This window comes from Oncorhynchus masou, chromosome 18, assembly GCF_036934945.1.
Source record: "Oncorhynchus masou masou isolate Uvic2021 chromosome 18, UVic_Omas_1.1, whole genome shotgun sequence".
NCBI lineage: Eukaryota > Metazoa > Chordata > Actinopteri > Salmoniformes > Salmonidae > Oncorhynchus > Oncorhynchus masou.
Window position 1 is genome coordinate 55,443,490 of NC_088229.1, and position 23,989 is coordinate 55,467,478.

Sequence of the window (23,989 nt, forward strand, 5' to 3'; positions counted from 1 at the left end):
TATTTTATTGCTATTTCTTATTTTTGTGACGCCTCTGCTGGTTTGGTGTGCGGGACGCTGTCCTCAGATAATCGCATGATATTTTTTGCCATAAAACCTTTTTGAAATAATCTGAGAACGTGGTTGGATTAACAAGAAGTTAATCTTTTAAATGATGTAGGACACTTGTATGTTCATGAATATTTAATATTACAATTTTGTCATTTGAATTTGGCGCGCTCCAGCTTCACCGGATGTTGTCGATTTTGATCCCGGTAATGGGATCCGTGCACTAAGAGGTTTTAAATTGTTTAACTTGGGTTAAACATTTCGGGTAGCCTTCCGCAAGCTTCCCACAATAAGTTGGGTGAATTTTGGCCCATTCCTGGTGTAACTGATAACTGAGTCAGGTTTGTAGGCCTCCTTGCTCACACACCCTTTTTCAGTTCTGCCCACATATTTTCTATAGGATTGAGGTCAGGGCTTTGTGATGGCCACTCCAATACCTTAACTTGGTTGTCCTGAAGCCATTTTGCCACAACTTTGGAAGTATGCTTGGGGTCATTGTCCATTTGGAAGACCCATTTGCGACCAAGCTTTAACTGAGGTCTTGAGATGTTGCTTCAATATATCCACATAATTTTCTTTCCGCATGATGCCATCTATTTTGTGAAGTTTACCAGTCCCTCCTGCAGCAAACCACCCCACAACATGATGCTGCCACCCCCGTGCTTTACGGTTGGGATGATGTTCTTCAGCTTGCAAGCCTCCCCCTTTTTTCTCCAAACATAACGATGGTCATTATGGCCAAACAGTTATATTTTTGTTTCATCAGACCAGAGGACATTTCTCCAAAAAGTACGATCTTTGTCCCCATGTGCAGTTGCAAACCGGTCTGGCTTTTTATGGTGGTTTTGGAGCAGTGGCTTCTTCCTTGCTGAGCAGCCTTTCAGGTTATGTCAATATAGGACTTGTTTTACTGTGGATATAGATACTTTTGTACCTGTTTCCTCCATCTTCACAAGGTCCTTTGCTGTTGTTCTGGGATTATTTGCACTTTTCGCACCAACATACGTTCATCTCTATGAGACAGAACTCGTCTCCTTCCTGAGAGGTATGATGGCTGCGTGGTCCCATGGTGTTTATACTTGTGTACTATTGTTTGTACAGATGAACGCGGTACCTTCAGGCATTTGGAAATTGCTCCCAAGGATGAACCAGACTTGTGGAGGTCTACAATTTTTTCTCTGAGGTCTTGGCTGATTTTCTTTTGATTTTCCCATGATGTCAAGCAAAGAGGCACTGAGTTTGAAGGTAGGCTTTGAAATACATCCACAGGTACACCTCCAATTATGTCAATTAGCCTATCAGAAGCTTCTAAAGCCATGACATCATTTTCCAAGCTGTTTAAAGGCACAGTCAACTTGGTGTATGTAAACTTTTGATCCACTGAAATTGTGATACAGTGAATTATAAGTGAAATAATCTGTCTAACAATTGTTGGGAAAATGACTTGTCAGGCACAAAGTAATGTCCTAACCGACTTGCCAAAATTATAGTTTGTTGTGGAGTGGTTGAAGAACAAGTTTTAATGACTCCAACCTAAGTGTATGTAAACGTCCGACTTCAACTGTATACCCATATTTCAAGTAATTAAATAAAAAATGTAACCTTTATTTAACTAGGCAAGTCGGTTAAGGACAAAGTCTTATTTTTCAATGAAGGCCTAGAAACAAAGGGTTAACTGCCTTGTTCAGGGGTAGACGAACAGATTTTTACCTTGTCAGATTGGGGATTCGATCCACCAACCTTTCAGTTACTGGCCCAACGCTCTAACCACTAGGCTACCTGCCTCTCTTAAAGTAAGGCTCCATGCTAATTAAAGTTATTCATTATAGGGTAAATTAAATATGAAAAAATAGTCCTTTGACGTTTAAACATTGAACTGTATATCACACATTTACAATAAAACTTGTTTTTTCTGTATTAAAGCAAAAATTATCTTATGGTTATATAAAGAAATTCAATAGGAAGCATTATCGTTCAATATCAAGCATTATAGCAGTTACTCTAGGTAATAAAAAAACATTCTAATCAATGAATATAGTGCATAGTACCTTTTAATATTGGGAAGGTGTTCTTAATGGTTTGTACACTGTATATTTGCCTATGTGTATTTAAAGTTCTGACCTCTTCCTCCTCTTTTTCGGACTCTTTCCCACCTCCTTCTTGTGGAAAATTTCTTCATCAGGCTGCACTTTCCAACTCAGTTTAACGGTGTCAGACATCCCCTGAGCTCTCAGTTGGGCTTTTATCTGAAAATAAGTCATTTACTGAATATATTTTATAATATTGTATGGTTCCATAATTTACTCTTAGTTCTACTCTTAATTGATATCCATGACTGCGTTTTATAACTGAAATATGTTTGTAAAGAATTGCATTGGACTTTGGGTCTGTTCCTGCTGGGCCCGGAGTCTGCCGGTTGAAAAGCCCAATATACAGTTGAGTAGAGGGTGAGACACACCTGTTGCAAAATGGCCTCACTCACGGCAGGATCACTTAAGTTCGTAGGTGAATCAGGGGTCAGCTCCACTCTCACCATCTGTATCGTCTTAGTGGGGGACTCTATCAATAGACAGCACAGATGGTAGAACATCACACTATTTCTCTGGGGAAAAGGCTTAATTTAGCAGTGGTAACCAAAGCAAGAGTGGTCCACATACATTATATACACAAAAGTATGTGGACACCCCTTCAGATTAGTGGATGAAATAGCCGAATCCACTAATCTGAAGGGGTGTCCACATACTTTTGTGTATATAGTGTATATTCTACCAATCAAAATATACAGCAATTTTAGAGCAATCTCTCCCGTAACAGTCCTGTCTTGGTTGCTTCACATGCACAAACAATCATTATCACACAATAGCGGAGGTGCATAAAGATGGTGGCCTCCATCACTTACCACAAATTCCTAGTTTGCGAAGTTCGCCTATTGTACATTGCACTCAATTACTCATACATGATCCCAATTCTATCTCAAATACTCCGGCAATTTGAAAAACAAAAAAAAGTGCTGATTTATTAACGTATTATACAACGCCAGCACGTGTCTATTGCACAAATGTACCTTTGTCTAAATCTATGATGCCTATTTACTCTGTTCCATCAGACTGCGCAATCCACAGACATTACCTCACATTTCTTTTAGACTGAAATTTTGTTTTCAACAACGGAGATTTGTATAAACCTTGCTGGCAGGCAGCGTTTCTCAGCCAGTCGAAATCGCGCCTCATTAGCTCATTGTTATGGATGCATCCAAATTAATGTTACTAGAAAACGGCTTAAACAAATGTAACTACTTTGCTGATATTCTGGCTGCACTTTCTGAAATGACTGTAAATTAGCCGTAGTTGGCTAGCTGCTGTAGCAATAACGTTTCCAGCCAATATAGCAATGGAACATTAAGAACGAACGACTGGGTCGTGTCCATACATACAGAATAAAAAGGCTGAACGACTGTGTCGCGTCTCTGGCAACGCTACATTTGTGTCGGGACTATATCTTGTGGAAGGATGAAATAGTATGAATGACATATTTTCATTAGAAACGTTATTAATGAAAATATGTCGATTGTTATTTGAATGTTGGTAACCCCTTGTGTAGAAGTGCTAGTGCCCTCGAAGCCGGTGTTTGGCGGACGTATTTGCACGGTTTGTTAGCGCTGCTAAAACAATGACGTCATATCTGAATTCCGAAATCTTTATACACGTTCCCATTGATAAGTAAAAGCACACAACCCCTTAGAATCGAATCCCTTACCTGTGCAGATGACTCCAGCGTCCTCATTATGGTTACAGTTGTGCATTCCCCAGCCTAAGTGGGAGCAGTTTGTGAGATCTATCTCGCTTCCATTGCAGTCTACATCATCTAAGAGGATAGGGTCCAAGCCGGTGCCGAAGTAGGCCTGAGGATTGGCTGAGATGGCGGTGCCACAGCCCAGCTGCCCACACACCACCTGGGCATCTTGAATGTCCCAAAAGTCATCACACACCGTGCCCCACTGATTGATGTGGAACACCTCCACACGGCCCTGGCAGCGGTTGTTGCCGTTCACCATGCGGATGGTGGGCATCTCTGGAGAAGACCGAGAGATTGACAGATGGGTACATGTCAAAATAGAGGAGAAGAAAGTCTTCATGGTGTGCTTGATGGCAAAAAAAGTGTTGTTGCACAATATATAAATAGAAAATAAAGTAGGACATCATTATGAATAGTAAGTATCCCAATGTCTATAAAAGCTGTTGGTCTACCAATTAGCTTCTGGAGTGTTTATTTCACGCTCACTGAAAGTAGTGATGTTCAAAAAGAACAAATTGTTCTCAAACTGTATAACTCTTTTTGCTGACTCGAGTCAGGGTTAGTTTTTACGAGTAACTCATTCCTTTTAGTCGTTAAATTTGACCTGCTGGCCACAATGAATTCTTCAGCAGGATGGATATATTCTTCAGCAGGTTTATATATTATTCAGCAGACATGCAGTATGTGCGCACAGCAAAATAGATCATGCAAACAGTTTAGAGAAGGGAAAAGACATGTTTAGAACCGATAATTGATTGCATGGTGTAAAAATGTACGCAATGAATGGACACTGCTGTGTAGAACCAAACATTACACAGCCTGCTTCTTCTCAACAAACTCGAGGGGTCGCTGCAGTTAATATTAATGATAATCTGCTAATCTCCCGTCGGTAGCGAAGCAATTGCAATCCGCCAAAACGAGTCGTTCACAATCTAGTACGGTTGCGGCTGCAACTAAACCTTGTTTTTTTTAAAGGTATCAAGAAATAATCTTATTTATATGCCTAGCAATCTGAAATGTACATTGTTTTGAAGCCCACTTTTATTAGTCTCAGTCAGAAATGACAGAGAGAACGAGAGTCTTGTAGAATCATGATTCTTTTGAGTTTTGAGTTCATTGTTCGCTGGTAGAGGTCCTGTATGCATTGGCCTCTGGGCATTATTGAATCAAAGGAACGAATCTAAAGAGTCTATAGATTGATTCTTTTGAAGAATTTAAAAGATCAGAATCAGTATAAAGACCCAAACTTCCCATTACCAACTAAAAGTAGGGGAGAGGGCTCTGATTCAACTGCAAGCAGTAGGGGAGCGTGGGATAAATCGTGCCAAAGGGTTAGATGAGCCAACCCTTGTTTCTAGGAAACCATACACAAAATGAATCATGTGACCAAATATTTAGATAGAGGCCATCATCATTTCATGGAGTCTGTGAAGGAAGAAACCACATGAAAGAATGTAGGGAGTTTGGTCCAAAAAACAGATTTCCCCAATGTCAAGTGAATTTGTGTTTGAGGTTTCAAACGATATACAAGACCCCATACAAATGATTACATTTTGTCAGTAATTGCATAGTATTTTTAGTATAATTGCATAAACTCAATATGGGACATGGAATTATCTGGTAACTATGCAACCCTAATCCTTGTAGCTGTGTGGGCTAATATAATAAATGTTTTGCTTTGGGGGAAATTGTGCCATTTGGCCAGGGCAAGTTGAGCCAAAGGCTGAACAGACCCCATACATGTAGCATTATTACCTCTTGTTGTCATAACAGCTGTAGAGGCAGCCGTCATAGTTCCGTTTACTGGCTCTGTTACGTCTTTCACTAGAGTAGAAAAAGTGAATCAAAATCAGAATACACTTTTCATAATTTATCCCTCTACATAAGCATGTGAAGCAGATTGGGATCTGTGAAACTCACTCGTCAAGTGTCTCCCTTTACGCAATCAATATAGCAACGGGTAGAGACACTTCAGGAGGGTGGTCACGAATGTTTGCGAGGCAGAGGTCCCGAGTTCGAGCCTTGTTAATAGCCAAATTAGGGGGAAGCGGTACTTGGTAAGCAAACAGTGTGACTCGGATCTGCAGTTGTGCTCAGCTCAACGCTGGGGTTTCTGTGGAGTGAATCCACTGTTCAAACCACATCTTCCGACTGTTCGAACCAAAATACTGGGGGGGCTCAATAAAACATTAGAAAGTCAATATTACTGTACTTCAGTCAGTAACGCCTCTACTTCCATAAGTAACTACCATTACAGTACATTACTGATGCTGTACTACTACACTCAATACTACTATTTCTACAGTCACCACTACACAGAAAAAAAGGTATAACTCTTTTGGGTTCCATGTAGAACCCTTTCCACAGAGGGTTCTACATGGAACCCGAAAGAGTTATACCTGGATCCAAAACTGGTTCTTCAAAGGGTTCTCCTATGGGACAGCAGAAGAAACTCTTTTGGTTCTAGATAGAAAAAAAGGTGTATGGTTGCTTGAGTAAAAGTAAAGATACCTTATTAGAAAATGACTCAAGTAAAAGTGAAAGTCACCCAATAAAATACCACTTGAGTAAAAGTCTAAAAGTATTTGGTTTGAAATATACTTAAGTATTAAAAGGAAATATAATTGCTAAAATGTACTTAAGTATCCAAAGTAAAAGTACAAACCATTTCAAATTCCTTATATTCAGCAAACCAGACAGCAAAATATATATATATTTTTTTATTGACGGATTGCCAAGGGCACACTCCAACACTAATTTACAAACAAAGCATTTGTATTTAACGAGTCCACCAGATCAGAGGCAGTAGGGATGACCAGGAATGTTCTCTTGATAACTGTGTGACTCTGACCATTTTCCTGTCAAAATAACAAGTACTTTTGGGTGACAGGGAAAATGTATGGAGTAAAAAGTATATTATTATCTTTAGGAATGTAGGGAAGTAAAAGTTGGCAGAAATATAAATAGTGAAGTACAGATACCCCCCAAAATGACTTAAGCAGTGCTTTAAAGTATTTTTACTTAAGTACTTTACACCACTGCTTTTACTCAAGTATGGCAATTGGGTACTTTTACCACCACTGCCTTACTGTAATAGTTTTCCATCAACAAAATGATAAAAGAAAGAAAAACAGCATTTTTGCAACCCCCCCCAAAAAAATAAATTCAAGCAAGTATACTGAACTAAAATATTAACACAACATGTAAAGTGTTGGTCCCATGTTTCATGAGCTGAAATAAAAGATCCCAGAAATGTTCAATACGCACAAAACGCTTATTTCGCTCAAATTTTGTGTATACATTTGTTTACATCTGTTAGTGAACATTTATCCTTAGCCAAAATCATCCATCCACCTGACATGTATGGCATATCAAGATTAAACAGCATGATCATTACACAGGTGCACCTTGTGCTGGGAACAATAAAAGGCCACTGTAAAATGTGCAGTTGTCACACAACACAATGCCACAGATGTCTCTGTGCTCATCTGCATGCTCGTCGTCCTCACCAGGGTCTTGACCTGACTGCAGTTCGGTGTGTTAACCGAATTCTGTGGGCAAATACTCACCTTCAATGGCCACTGGCACACTGGAGAAATGTGCTCTTCACGGATGAATCCCGGTTTCAACTGTATCGGGCAGATGCCATTGTGTAGGCGAGTGGTTTGCTGATGTCAACGTTGTGAATAGTGTGCCCCATGGTGGCAGTGGGGTTATGGTATAGGCAGGCATAAGCTACGGACAACGAATACAATTACATTTTATCAATGGCAATTTGAATGCACAGAGATACCGTGACAAGATCCTGAGGCCCATTGCTGTGCCATTCATCCGCCGCCATCACCTCATGTTTCAGCATGATAATGCACTGCCCCATGATGCAAGGATCCGTAGACAATTCCTGGGAGCTGAAAATGTCCCAGTTCTTCCATGGCCTGCATACTCACCAAACATGTCACCCGTTGAGCATGTTTGGGATGCTCTGGGGCGACGTGTAACGACAGCGTGTTCCAGTTCCCGCCAATATCCAGCAACTTCGCACAGCCATTTAAGAGGAGTGGGACAACATTCCACAGGCCACAATCAACAGCCTGATCAACTCTATTCGAAGGAGATGTCACCCTGCATGAGGCAAATGGTGGTCACACTAGATACTGACTTTTTTTTTTAACCACACCCCTACCTTTTTTATAAAATATATTTGTGACCAACAGATGCATATATGTATTCCCAGTCACGTGAAAGATTACAACCTAAAACATTTATTTCAATAGTGATTTCACCAGGCAAGCCGAAACTCCACCCATGCAAAACCTGCTGATTTAGAAGGTCCTGTGTAGATTGTATTTTCAACCAGCAACTATTAGGAAATTACACTGATCCATTTCTGTCAGACCTTGGTAGTGTTACTTTCATTCAGCTGTTGTACAATGATTTAAATAAAAACAGAAAAAAAAAATTTTTGACGGCCCTTAACCCCTGGTTTTGCGCCTCACACTTGATGATAGTGAGTAGACATTGAATAAAGACACTGACCTGAGAACAGCACTAGGAATAACATCCACTGCATGATGGTAGACTGTTTGCCCTATGACACAAAGAGAGAACACACTATGATAATGACTTCCATAACAAGGAACAATAATCTGTAGGGTTTATTATCTGTTATCTGATTGGAGTGTCCAGACAAATGCTGGAATATTGGTTACGTCTTTGCCATTTAATGTTTTGAGTGATACCCAATGCTTTTATTTAGAATTCATTTGAGATTTGAACGATACCTACATGAAAAAATACTACAGTTTACTATAGAATAATATAGTACTTACTATAGAATTCTGTAGTAAACATTAGTAAACTAATATACTGTATAATACTATATTCCACACTAGTATCCCTCGATCATGTGAAGTACTTACAATAGAATGTTGTAGAATACTATACTACACGCTATAGTATTCCTCCATTACAGTAATTACTATAGTACTGTAAATACTACAGTATACTACAGTCATGTCCTCAACACTGTAGTGAATACTACAGTAAAGTCTGCAAGAACACGACAGTGAATACTATAATATATAAACATAGTAATACTACAGTGTACTATAGTATTTTTCATCTGGGTATCTACAGTTGTCAGTTAATACAAAATTGTCCCAATGAAAAGCACAATAACAAAGTTAATATCTAAACCTTCTTGTTATTGTGTAGTCAAATCTTTGTTCTGAAATGTTTGATTTAACTCTTCAATCAAAAACACCTTTCCTCCTATTGAATAGTACAGTGCCCTCTAATTATGGGGACAGTGAAGCCTTTTTTCTTCTTTTGGCTCAATATTCCAAAAGGTTTGAATTTGAAACCGAACAATGACTATGACGTTAAAGTGCAATATGTCAGCTTTAATTTGAGGGTATTGTCATCCATGCGGGTTGAACCGTTTAGAAATTTCAGCACTTTTTGTATCAAGACCCCCCCCCCCCCCCCATTTTAGGGGACCAAAGGTATTGGGGCAAATTCACTTATGTGTGTATCAAAGTAGTTAGGTATGTGGTCCCATATTTATAGCACGCAATGAATGACTACATCAAGCTTGTGCTTAAACGTTCTACCACAGCGACCATGTTATTTTTTGGAAGCATATTTGATTCTGAGTTCGGACATACAAACTTTATATTAGACTCATATATGTGTGTGTGTTCGGAAATTCAATCTGGAGTGCCAAAGGAGGTTCATAAAGTCAGTCAAGCACCCAAGCTAATTTGCTGACATTGGCAAGCTTGCTATCTACTTCAAGACGCAAATGAGAGAACACCTCACTCTGACCATTTTACATGCCCTAGCAGATCTGGTTTGGCTGTTTTCATGTTATCTAGAGCGTTGGTGACTGTGTTGTTGTCATAAATAATTATGTTTTTATGCCGAAATTTACTGACACCGGTCATATTCACGCACGTTCGTAAATTCAGTTATTCTGCGCTCTGGCACACTCAGACAGAGTGCTCTGAAATCGGAGTAGCCAGAGTGAATTTACGAACGCACCCAAAGAGGGAGGCTTGCTCGGCTGGTGCTAGCACACTCGCAGATCAAATACACAGCTGGAACACCGATTTATGATATAAGACATTTGTTCTTCAGTGCTGATTTATTTATTAGCCTATGCATTATAATTTATTTGTCTTATAGGGCAACAAGTTATGACTGAAAAGAAGCTGCAGGTAAGCCAGGACTGACTAGACAGGTTGACTAAAATAGCCTATCAAATTTCAGAAATCATAAGCAGGTAAATGTACAAATTTGTCTTAAACTGTATTTTTCCTACACCCCTGTGGAAAAAGGATGTCCCACCATCTGCCTGTCAAACAAGGAGGCTACCATAGACATATTAATTCGTATTTCTATGGAGGCTACAGTGTCCGCTGCAAACCTCCTCTGGATGGCCTGTTGTTTCTCACCACTATCCAGGTAACCTAATGAAGTAGCCGACGTTCTCTGAAGTCTCTGGCTGGCTAGCTTGCCTCTGACTTTTCCATACGCTGACTAGGCTACATGTAACCCCAGTTTTCTGTGTTTATAAGTAGACTTTATTTACTTTTCTGCTTGTAACATGCCCTGCACATGTTGAGTTCTCTTGGGGCAGGGGGCTAACTAGCCGGATGTAAGAGTGGAGCCTCGTGTTCAAAATGAGTTTTGTTATGGTTTACTTTCCAAAGAAGTCTATACAGTGATCTGGATGGATACACTTTCATGCAGGCTACGGTTGGTTAGATACACAGACGGACAGACCACATAGACCACATGGGAGAGGAATGTGTACAGCACAACAACGAGAGGGACAGACAGTTCGTGAAAATATTCCTTATCTACTGGAAGAACTAGTAAAATGATTTTGTCAGACAGCTCTGCAGCATACTTAGGCAGGCTAGGTAAATAGGATAACTAAAGACAGTACAGTATTGGGAGCACGTGACGTAGATGGTCTGTCTGCTATTGCTTGAGCAGAGATGAGATGAGTACTTTAAGGAATGAAAAATAATAAAGTAATCAAAGTAATATACACAACTGATATATTTGACCATTTCTGATATATTTTATTATATATTCTACTTTTCGATTGATGTTTTGACAATGTAATATTTTCAATTGAATGTTCACTATTTTTGTCTTTGGAATTTCCTAAAATCATTGTAATGTCAGTACTTCATAATGTGTTTAATGTTAAAGTAAATGATCGATACCAAAATCTAAAACCGTGATTATTTTAATAATCTAACTGAAACCAACCTCAAAAAACTCTAATCGCTCAGCACTATTCACTGGGCACTGTATGTGTATAGGAGGAAGACTTTCTATAGTCATTCAGTGGAGAGTGTTATTCATTGACCTTTTACAAGGTTAGAGTTTTTTTTTCTAAATCTCACCGAACCAAACAATTTACTTTTTACAACCACAATCCTTCCTTTCACAAAAACATCCTTGTCCAAACAATTAGCAGTGTCAGTATCATCTGGTGAACCTGCGGAAGATATGGACTGAATCACAGAGTTATTTCAGAAAGAATTGCTTTGACCTGAGGCTGTGGAAAAAAGTAGATTGAAGTGAGTTTGTAAAGCAGGGGTTGGAACCGGTTCAGGGAACAATCGAAAATTGAAAATAATGTTTTTTGAGGAACAGAATCAGAATCATGAATGGAACCAGCATTTTAAAAGCATGGGAACCAGTTAATGACGTTATTTTACATTCCAGCATTTTTTTCCAGTCCCACAAAAAAATGCAACAAAGCGCCTATTTAAAGACCTCACTCTTGTCACTCAAACTTATTCCAGTGTCTGTCTGCCTGCCAGCTGAAAATCTTTGCCAGTTTGTGTGTGTGTCCGAAGCATAGCCTATTAGCCTACTGACATTACAATCGTGATTCAAAAACGGAGAGATTTTTTTTTAATTTGAGAAGAATGGATTCATCTTTTCAATGCTTGTTAATGTTACTCTAGTTCTAACGTTTCAATATTGGATTTGTTAACTACAAAAAGGTTAAGACATGTTTTTATTTGAATTCTGATGCCCCTCTGCATACAGGCCCTAGTCACGGGAGGTTGGGGTGCTGCAGTACCCCCTGATAAACCCACCCTGTTGACAGCACTCCCTATCTAAACATCCTTCCCGCAGCTGTGACACAGAGTGGAAAGTGATATCAGGGAGACAGAAAATCTAAAATAACAATAAATACAATAACCATTAACAAAAACGTTACTGATGAGAACGATTTGTATATATTTTGATCATTTGACTGGGCAGTACTCCAGGTGTGACAAAAAGTGGTAAGGGTAGGCAACAACACATCTGCCACGCTGACCCTCAACATGGGGTCCCCTCAGGGGTGCGTGTTTAGTCTCTTCCTGTACTCCCTGTTCACCCACGACTGCATGGCAGTGCACGACTCCAACACCATCAAGTTTGCAGACGACACGACGGTGGTACTGTAGACCTGATCACCAACGACGATGAGATCGCTTATAGGGAGGAGGTCAGAGACCTTGCAGTGTGGTGCCAGGACAACAACCTCTCTCTCAACGTCAGGAAGACAAAGGAGCTGATCGTGGACTGCGGGAAAGTGAGGGCCGAGCACACTCCCATTCTTTACATCGACAGGGCTTTAGTGGAGTGGGTCGAGAGCTTCAAGTTCCTCAGTGTTCTTTGGACAGCCAAATAACCCTTTTAGGTTCTAGATAGCACCTTTTTTCAAAAGATGTAGGCTGCTATCCTGTGAGAATTATTTTTGTCATGTTTGTTATCGCCGGCGACACGACCGTGATACCCAGTAGGAAGCACTTCAAGTTGGCAAAAAATAACTAAAACGATTATGCTTATGCTGTCATTCAGTCTAGAGGGCTGCATTCACGCAGGAAACTTTGGAATGAAAATATTGTGCAAATGATTTGGAAATGTTCTTTGTATGCTTTAGCCTATCTGTTGTATTAAAATCAAATCTGTCACATTATTCACACACTCAGAATACACTGCTTCAAGTTCAGTAGCCTACCTCTCCTCTTCTAGTCGGGCATGCAAGATCAAGTGTACCTATTATACAGTAAGTGTGGTCTCGCAACCTGGTCACAGAGCAGTTTGTAATATTCTGTACGTAAATCCGAGGAAACACCGTTTAGTATGATATGCTATGAATTACAAATAGCGTAGGCTGCCTAGTGTCAATGCATGGGAGTAGAATCATGTGGCAGTTATCTTTGCAAGGAAATGTACATGGATATGATTAGACTATAGTTTTTTTTACAGTGTGTAAAGTAATATTGATAATGTAAAATCAACCAACGTGAGTCGATGTGCAATAAAAAAAATCCTAATATTGAAAAGGAAAATAGCTCTAGTCTACATGTGAGATCAGGTGCACATGTAATTAAATAGAGGAGTCTATAGCCTATGGACAGAGAACCACCAGGCAGTTATCTTTCCAAGGAAATGTACTTCCTAAATATGATTGGTTTATAGTTTACTACACTGCCTAAAAATGTATATTGATCACCCATATTTGTCTCTGTCTGAAAATCGCCCCAATTCTAAAAGCTTGGCTATAAAACTTAGCTGAAGAGAAAAGTCAGCCCTGCTTGTGAAAGTCTTGATTCCCTTTAAACAGTTTTACTGCCTTTTATTTAAATATAAGATGGGATTGCATACCATATTTAATATGTTCAATGTTACATACACATGCTTAGCAGATGTTATTGTGGTGGTAGCAAAATGCTTGTTTTTCTATCTCCAACAGTGCAGTAATATCTAACAAGTAATATCTAACAATAGACGCAATCTAAAGTAAAGTAATGGAATTAATAATATATAAATATTTGGATGAGCAATGTAAGAGCGGCATAGACTAAGATACAGTAGAATAGGATAGAATACATTATATACATATGAGATGAGTAATACAAAATATGTAAAAATTATTAAAGTGGCCAGTGATTTCAAGTGTATGTATATAGGGCAGCAGCCTCTAATGTGGCTACTGATGGCTATTTAACCTTCTGATGGCCTTGAGATCGAAGCTGTTTTTCAGTCTCTCGGTCGCAGCTTTGATGCACCTGTACTGACCTTCTGGATGATAACAGGGTGAACAAGCAGTGACTCAGGTGGTTGATGTCCTTTGATGATCATTTTGGCCTTCCTGTGACATCAGGTGCTGTAGGTGTCCTGGAGGGCAGGTAGCTTGCCCCCGGTGATGCGTTGGGCAGACCGAAACACCCTCTGGAGAGCACTGCAGTTGCGGGTAGCGCAGTTGCCGTAACAGTGTTGGTTATGTTTCCACTTGACACTGCAGAAATATGTATTTGATGTTTATATATTCCTATTGGTTGGTTGAATTTACATACTTAAATATATGTGGACACCCTTTCAAATTGCATAGTTAAATAAAGGTTCAATAAAATCAATTAAAAACATTTGTGGATTCGGCTATTTCAGCCACACCCGTTGCAGACAGATGTATAAAATTGAGCACACAGACATACAATCTCCATAGACAAACATTGGCAGTAGAATGGCCTTACTGAAGAGCTCAGTGACTTTCAACGTGGCACCATCATAGGATGCCACCTTTCCAACAAGTCAGTTTGTCAAATTTCTGCTCTGCTAGAGCGGCCCCGGGCAACTGTAAGTGCTGTTATTGTGAAGTGGAAATGTCTAGGAGCAACAACGGATCAGCCGCGAAGTGGTAGGCCACACAAGATCACAGAATGGGACTGCCGAGTGCTGAAGCGCTTAGCACGTACAAATTGTCTGTCTTCGGTTGTAACACTCACAACCGAGTTCCAAACTTCTCTGGAAGCAACGTCAGCACAATAACTGTTAGTCCATGTCCGAGCAGCCGCACACAAGCCTAAGATCACCATGCGCAATTCCAAGCATAGGCTGGAGTGCTGTAAAACTTGCCGCCATTGGACTCTGGAGCAGTGGGGACACATTCTCTGGAGTATTGAGTCACGCTTCACCACCTGGCAGTCCGATGGAAGAATCTGGGTTTGGCGGATGCCAGAAGAACGCTACCTGCCCCAATGCATAGTGCTAACTGTAAAGATTGGGGGAGGAGGAATAATGGTCTGGGGCTGTTTTTCATGGTTTGGGCTAGGCCCCTTAGTTCCAGTGAAGGGAAATATTAACGCTACAGCATACAATGACATTCTAGAAGATTTTGTGCTTAAAACTTCTTATGGCTTGGGGGCAGTATTTTGACGTCTGGATGAGAAGCGTGCCCAAAGTAAACTGCCTGTTACTCAGGCCCAGAAGCTAGGATATGCATATAATAAAACACTCTAAAGTTTCCAAAACTGTTAAAATCATGTCTGTGAGTATAACAGAACTGATATGGCAGGCAAAAACCAGAGGAAAATCCATCCAGGAAGTGGAATTTTTTCGATGTGGGTAGTTTTCAATTGAATGCCTATAGAGTATCTAATGGGTTGGGACCCAGATTGCAGTTCCTATGGCCTTCACTAGATGTCAACATTCTTTAGCCATTGTTTCAGGCTTGTTTTCTGAAAAATGAAGAAGAATGAGACCTTTCTGTCAGTGGACTGAGGAATCATGCAGTGCTGGTTTGCGTGTGTGACCGAGTGCGTGCCCTAGGTTGTTTTTCCTTTCTATTGAATACGCTATTGTCCGATTTGAAATATTATCGATTATTTAGACAATTGACTACCTGAGGATTAATTATAAACATTGTTCGACATGTTTCGACGAACTTTACTGGTATTATTAGGATGTATTCATCTGCATGTTTTGACCACCTTTGAGCCAGTGGATTACTGAAGAAAACGTGCCAACAAAACTGAGTTTTTGGGATATAAAGAGGGATGTTATCGAACAAAACAAACATTTATTGTGTAGCTGGGATTCTTGTGAATGCAACCAGATGAAGATCTTCAAAGGTAAGTGATTCATTTTATTGCTATTTCTGACTTTCGTGACTCCTCTACTTGGTTGGAAAATGTTTGTATGCTTTTGTAAGCGGGGCGCTGTCCTCAGATAATCGCATGGTATGCTTTCGGCGTAAAGACTTTTTGAAATCTGACAAAGCTGCTGGATTAAAAAGAAGTTAATCTTTAAGCCGATGTATAACACTTGTATTTTTATGAATGTTTATTATGACTATTTCTGTATTTTGAATTTGGCGATCTGCAATTTCATCGGATGTTGTCGAGGTGGGTCACTAGCGGAAGGCCTGCACCAGAAAGGTTAAAACTTTGTGGCAACAGTTTGGGGAAGGCCCTTTCCTGTTTCAGCATGACAACTCCCCTGTGCACAAAGCGAGGTCCATACAGAAATGGTTTGTCGAGAGCGATGTGGAAGAACTTGACTGGCCTGCACAGAGCCCTGACCTGAACCCCATCGAACTTTGGGATGAATTGGAACGCCGACTGCAAGCCAGGCCTAATTGGCCAACATCATTGACCGACCTCACTAATGCTCTTGTGGCTGAATGGAAGCAAGTCCCCGCTGCAATTTCAACATGGAAGCTATTCTAGCAGCAAAGGGGGGTTCAACTCCATATTAATGCCCATGATTTTGGAATGAGATGTTCAACAAGCAGGCCTCCATATACTTTTGGTCATGTAGTGTATCTTTGGCTATGAGTGATCAAAACATTTTTTTGCCTCAGCGACAATTATTTGAATAATTCAATAGATGATTTGTGCAAAACACAGATTTTCACCCAGTCAAATAGATGTTTGTGTCAGAGGTTTCATGATGCTTGTCTAAACCAAAGTAGATAATTTAAAAAGTGTCCTATACATCAGTTGGGTTCTGTAAAAGCTTCAATATGTGGTCCTAAACCTATCATGAAAGTGCATCCTCCTAGCTGTATGGAATAATATAGTCAAAACGTGAAGAGAAGGGGCCATAGGTCGGGCTGCCTTCTGAGAATTCGTAGGCAATCGAAGAAACCCCCACTTCCTTCCATTCTGCTAGCAAACCTGTGATCTTTGGGAAATAAAATTGATGACCTATGTGGAAGATTAAACTACAAAACTGTACTATCTTATGCTTCATGGAGTTGTGGCTGAATGACGTCATTATCAACATACATCTTGCTGGTTATACGCTGTATCGGCAGAATAGAACAGTCACGTCTGGTAAGACAAGGGGCGGCGGACTATGTATTTTTGTAAATAACAGCTGGTGCATGATATCTAAGGATGTCTAGAAGGTTTTGCTCGCCTGAGGTAGGGTATCTCTGATAAGGTAGGGTATCTATGATAAGCTGTAGACCACACTATCTACCAAGAGAGTTTTCATCTGTATTTTTTGTAGCTGTCTACATACCACCACAGACTGATGCTGGCACTAAGACGGCACTGAATTAGCTGTATTCCGCCAGAAGCAAACAGGAAAACGTTCACCCAGAGGCGGTACTCCTAGTAGCCGGGGGACTTTAATGCAGGGACACTTAAATCCATCTTACCAAATTTCTATCAGCATGTTAATGCGCAACCAGAGGGAAAAACTCTGAACAACCTTTACTCCACACACAGTAATGCATACAAAGCTCTCCCTCGCCCTCCATTTGGCAAATCTGACCATAATTCTATCCTCTTGATTCCTGCTTACAAGCAAAAATTTAAGCAGGAAGCACCAGTGATTTGATCAATAAAAAAGTTGTCAGATGAAGCAGGTGCTAAGCTACAGGACTGTTTAGCAAGCACAGACTGGAATATGTTCCGGGATTCCTCCGATAGCGTTGAGGAGTACACAACATCAGTCATTGGCTTCATCAATAAGTGCATCGATGATGTCATCCCCACAGTGACCGTACGTACATACCACAACCAGAAGCCATGGATTACAGGCAACATCCGCACTGAGGTAAAGGCTAGCGTTGCCATATTCAAGGAGTGGGACTCTAACCCTGAAGCTTATAAGAAATCCCGCTATGCCCTGCGACGAACCATCAAACAGGCAAAGCATCAATAGAGGACTAAGATCAAATCACACTACACCGGCTCTGACACTCGTCAGATGTGGCAGGGCTTGAAACTAATACAGACTACAAAGGGAAGCACAGCCGAGAGCTGCCCAGTGATGCGAGCCTACCAGACAAGCTAAACTACTTCTATGCTTGCTTCGAGGCAAATAACACTGAAACATGCGTGAGAGCACCAGCTGTTCCAGAAGACTGTGTGATCACGCTCTCCGCAGCCGATGTGAGTAAACCTTAAAACAGGTCAAGATTCATAGGGCTGTAGGGCCAGACGGAATACCAGGACATGTACTTCAAACATGCGCTGACCAACTGGCAAGTGTCTTCACTGACATTTTCAGCCTCTCCCTGTCCTAGTCTGTAATACCAACATGTTTTAAGCAGACCACCATAGTCCCTGTGCCCCAGAACACTAAAGTAGTCTGCCTAAATGACTACCAAACCCTTGGCAATCATGTCTGTAGCCATGAAGTGCTTTGAACGGCTGGTCATGGCTCACATCAACACCATTATCCCAGAAACCCTAGACCCACTCCTAATTTGCATAACGCCCTAACAGGTCCACAGATGATGCAATCTCTATTGCACTCCACACTGCCCTTTCCCATCTGGACAAAAGGAACACCTATTTGAGAATGCTTTTCATTGACTACAGCTCAGCGTTCAGCACAATGGTTCCCTCAAAGCTCATCAATATGCTAAACACCTCCCTCTGCACCTGGATCCTGGACTTCCTGACGGGCCGCCCTCAGGGGGTAATGGTAGGTAACAACACACCCGCCACGTTGATCCTCAACACAGGGGCCGCTCAAGGGTGCGTGCTCAGTCCCGTCCTGTATTCCCTGATCACTCATGACTGCACGGCCAGGCACGACTCCAACACCATTATTAAGTTTGCCGATGACACATGGTCCAAGCACACCAAGACAGTCGTGAAGAAGGCACGACAAAACCTATTCCCCTTCAGGAGACTGAAAAGATTCTCAAAAGGTTCTACAGCTGCACCATTGAGAGCATCCTGACTGGTTGCATCACTGTCTGTTATGGCAGCTGCTCAGCAAGGCACTACAGAGGGTAGTGTAAGGCCCAGTACATCACTGGGGCCAAGCTTCCTGCCATCCAGGACCTCTATTCCAAAGGCGGTGTCAAAGATTCCCTAGTCATAGACTGTTCTCTCTGCTACCGCACGGCAGCGGTACTGGAGCACCTAGGTCCAAGAGACTTCTTAACAGCTACTACCCCCAAGCTGTTAGACCCCTGAACATCTGATCAAATGGCCACCCAGACTATTTGCATTGTGCCCCCCCACCTCCCTCTTTTACACCCCTGCTGCTCTCTGTTGTTATCATCTACCTACATGTACATATTACCTCAAATAACCGGTGCCCCCGCACATTGACTCTGTGCTGGTATCCCCCCGTATATAGTCTCGCAATTGTTATTTTACTGCTGCTCTTTAATTACTTGTTACTTTTATTTCTTATTCGTATTTTTTTCAACTGAATTGTTGGTTTGGGGCTCGTATTGTAAGCATTTCACTGTAAGGTTGTATTCGGCTCATGTGACTAATACAATTTGATTTGATACCAACGGTCAAGAATGGTGGCGGTAGTGTGATGGTTTGGGGATGCTTTGCTGCCTCAGGACCTGGACAACTTGCCATCATTGAAGGAACTATGAATTCTGCTCTGTATCAGAGAATTCTAACGGAGAATGTCAGGCCAACTGTCCATGAGCTGAAGCTGAAGTGCAGCTGGGCCATGCAGCAAGACAGTAATCCAAAACACACAATCAAGTCTACATGTAAATGGTTAAATAGCAACACATTTGAAGTGGCCTAGTCAAAGTCCAGACCTCATCCCAATTGATATGCTGTGGCAAGACGTTCGAAAACCCACCAATGTCACCGAGTTAAAGCAGTTCTGCATGGATGACTGGGACAGAATTCCTCCATAGGGATGTGAAACTGATTAACAACCATATGAAGTGTTTGGTTGCAGTCATTGCAGCTAAAGGTGACACAACCAGTTGTTGAGTGTGAGGTGGCAAATACTTTTTCACACAGGGGCATTGGGTGTTGCATAAGTTTGTTAATTGAATAAATGAAACAGTCTAAGTATTAACATTGTGTGTCATTTGTTCACTTAGGTTCCCTTTATATAATATTAGGTTTTGGTTGAAGATCTGAAAACATTCAGAAAAGAGCAGAAATAGAGAAAATCAGAAAGGGAACAAATACCTTTTCACAGCACTGCATGTTAGAAGTGTAGTGTTACAAAAAGTACAAAGTATTTGTTAAGTGTTAAACCTGTGTCAAAATGATTCAAAAAGTAATTATGTTGAACTGTGTTTGAGAAATAAAGATAGACGTGGTTTTAGAGGTTAGAGGGAATAGTTCACTCAGTACAGAAATGTGTAGGTGGCTTAACTTACTCCATACCCAGGGTAAGTTGTGCCAAGAGACCACTATTTTTTCAAAACTGTAATGTTTACAGGAATTCTGATTATTTCCAGGGATACACAACATCCTGAAATATATGTAGATATCTACACTGAACAAAAATATAAACGCAACATGTAAAGTATTGGTCCCAGGTTTCATGAGTTGAAATAAGAAATCCCTGAAATGTTCCAAATGCACAAGCAGCTTATTTCTTGACATTTTGTGTACAAATTTGTTTATATTCCCATTAGTAAGCATTTCTCCTCTGCCAAGATAATCCATCCACCTGAAAGTTGTGGCGTATCAAGAAGCTGATTAAACAGCATGTTGCGTTTATCATTTTTGTTCAGTATATGTTAGAAAGAAAACTATATTTCCCTTGACAGAGTGATGCTGAATGTTAAACATTTCTAAATTTACCCCAATATCCACTATGACGTAATAAGAAGAAGGAAACCTGTTCAAAAAGAAGAAGAATCCAAATCATCCTTCCTGTTTGACTCAAGGCCATTAAGTAATACTACAATGCAGTGGGGTGGCAGGTTAAGAGCATTGAGCCAGTAACCGAAAGGTCGCTGGTTCAAATCCCTGAGCCGACTAGGTGAAGAATCTGTCGCTGTGTCCTTGAGCAAGGCACTTAACCCTATTTGCTCCTGGGAGTCGCTCTGGAAAACAGTGTCTGCTAATAAATAGCACGAATGTAACTTTTTGGCCAAAATGAAAAACATAAGTTTTGGGAACCCATCTCGGAGTGAAACCCGCCACATGTATTGTGGTGGCAGCATCATGTTATGGTTATGCTTGTTGTCACGGCTAAGGACTGAGGAGTTTTCTCAGGACCAAAATAAATATGAAAGGGGAATTGACAAGGTAAAAACTTAGAGGAAAACCTAACACTGGGATTGTTGTATTTTTCAGCAGGCTATTAAATGAATGTGAAGGTCAACGACACATCAAAATGGCTTTCGAAGAGGTGTTGCATGGTCCTGCATGGTTCAGTCTCAGTCCGGACTTAAGTCCACTTGAGAGACAACACTTGAATATTGCTGTCCATCAATGTTTCCCGACCAAATTGACTGATCTTGAGCAATTTTGCCAAAAACAATGGATTTATGTCACCCCCAAAAGTTGAGCAAAGACATTGGAATATTATTCAAAATTCTTCACAGCTGTAATTGCCACCAAAGGTGCTTCAGTATTCACCCTGGGGTGTGAAAAACATTGGAATCAAGACATCTTTGTTTTTTATTTACTTCTGTAGAACAGTAAAAAAAATGTAATTGAATGTAGCAAAGGCATGTGAATACCTTCACTAGGCACTCTAACAGCAGGCATGCATGCACACACACACACACACACACACACACACACACACACACACACACACACACACACACACACACACACACACACACACACACACACACACACACACACACACCACAAAGACGGTTAAAGAAAATAAGACATGATATGATGCAATACCTAATCATCAACCTTAACCTGGGACTTAGTCTGGGTCAATACTGGACAATTTACATTTTACAGGTCTAGTTAAATTTAAATCTGAAATAGTGAGTCATATAGAAAATAACTGATATACTCTATATTAGTGACTGAGCAAATTATAAATATAAACTGGAGATAAGTCAAGAATGTTGGATCCATATTGAATTGAATCTTTAAGATTAGAAACCTGTTTGAAAAGAACATCCTTAACAAAACGGTTACTGTACTCTTGGGTGATGTTGGTGTCATCCGCATTGATATCAAAATTATACTGTCATAGAAATACCAAAATCATGAATTTAACGAATTCATGGAATTGACTCTCCCCATTGGTTCCATTTATTCAATTAGAATTTCATGTAGGTATACAATTTTAGGAAATAATAACATGGTAGTAATGTCTGATGAAATTACAGCAATTGTTCAGCAATATATAAGAATCAAATGCACTTTACCTGTCAGTGCAGATCAATAGTGATGCTCTCGTGATGGACACACTTGACAGTGTCAAACTCTAACTCTGACTCAGTTTTCTTGTTTTCTCTATTTATTTTCCTCTCCCAATATGTTCTGGAGAGTTATACAATGTGTTGTGCAAAGATATGGCCGCAACTGGGAAAATTCCACATTTTTTATGCAAAGTGTTGTGCAAAACTATGGCCACAACTGGTCAAACTCGACATCTGTTTCCTTTTCACAAATTAAGGTATCGTGAGAAGAGTGTAGAGTGCAATGAAATGCTTAAACCTGAATTCCCACTTTGCATGTGGAAATATACGCTTTCCCCTCTTCTGGTGGATAATCTATTTGTTCAGCTGTACTTTCCAACTCAGTTTGACGTCGTCAAACATCCACTGACCTCTCAGTTTGGCTTTTATCTGAAAAGCAGAGACAGACATTTACTGAATATATTATATCGTAGGGTTCCATAAAATACTCTTAGTACTACTCTTAATTGATCTCTATGACTGCATTATATAACTGAAATATGTTTGTAAAGAAAAATAATGGAAGTGGACTTTAGCGTCCGTTGCTGCTGGGTCTGAGCCAAGTCTCATTTGCATCCGGACCGGAGAGCGCCAGTCGAGAAAGTCCAATATACAGACGGTGACAACCACCTGCTTCAAGATGGCCTCCCTCACAGCAGGATCACTGAAGTTCATAGGCGAATCAGGGGTCAGCTCCAATCTCATCCATCTGTTTCATCTCAACGGGAATCTTAGTGGTGGGGGGGGGAGCTGTAACACTTTTTTGGATCTGTGTCTACAGACAACACAGACGGGTACACCATCCTGCTATGGGCTTGGAGAAAACAACAAACGTTTCAGGGGTTCCAAAGCGAATCTGCGTAATCTGCATCTCACCGTTGTTGCAATCAAAGGGATTTTATTATCAAATGGCCAATCATCCCACTGTCCTGTCCATTTGTCATAACCAGGACAGTTCTCATTCCCATTTTCCAACAACAAATGGATGTACCATACACAGACCCCTCAAATCCCCCCCCCCTCCCCCTGCCCCAATCCCAATGAATCACATAATTGATAAGGGGTGATTCTGCAGATTCTGGTTGATAAGGGGTGATTCTTTCATCTGGTTGAAGAGAACTCATCATTATAACAATAGAACAGGTATTTATGATTACACCCCCTATCTAATCATTTTAAATCTTCTGGCCGCGACAGTTGACAGTCCCCATCGTTGTTTGGTTATTGGGCTCCTGAGTGGCGCAGCGGTCTAAGGCACTGCATCTCAGTGCTTGAGGCGTCACTACAGACACCCTAGTTTGAATCCAGGCTGTATCACAACCGACTGTCATTGGGAGTCCCATAAGGAAATGCACAATTGGCCCAGAGTCGTCCGGGTTTGGCCGGTGTAAATAAGAATAAGTTCTTAACTGACTTTGCCTAGTTAAATAAAGGTTAAAATAAAAAATCTAAATGATGCTTCCCAATATCTGAAGGAGGAGTAACTCTGGTCTGACCACATCTAGATCTTACTGTCTTTATAGAGTCCTATCCAACTCTCCACTGGGCATGACCACAGTGTTCATTAGCCTTGGCATCTCCTCCATGCTATCTGTGGCCAGGTCATTGAAATTCTTTTTACAGTAACTATGTGCTTTAGTCCAGTTCTTCTCCAGGCTCACCAGATAATACTGGCATTGAGCACAACCAGGGAGCATCGAGAAAGAACCCTGTAAAACA

The 23,989-nt window shown here is 40.7% G+C and overlaps 1 protein-coding gene across 1 annotated transcript; it reads right to left on the minus strand.

Annotated features, from left to right (window-relative positions):
- Nucleotides 1–1,706: 1,706 nt before the first annotated feature.
- LOC135504860 (scavenger receptor cysteine-rich domain-containing group B protein-like) lies at nt 1,707–22,319 on the minus strand. The gene is made up of 7 exons (XM_064923761.1): nt 22,238–22,319; nt 13,948–14,167; nt 8,380–8,431; nt 5,599–5,667; nt 3,805–4,119; nt 2,507–2,607; nt 1,707–2,294 (listed from the first exon to the last, which is right to left on the minus strand). The coding sequence occupies exons 2-7, from the start codon at nt 14,008–14,010 to the stop codon at nt 2,157–2,159; spliced, it is 738 nt and encodes a 245-aa protein (XP_064779833.1). The 5' UTR covers nt 14,011–14,167; nt 22,238–22,319; the 3' UTR covers nt 1,707–2,156.
- Between the last annotated feature and the right edge of the window lie 1,670 nt (nt 22,320–23,989).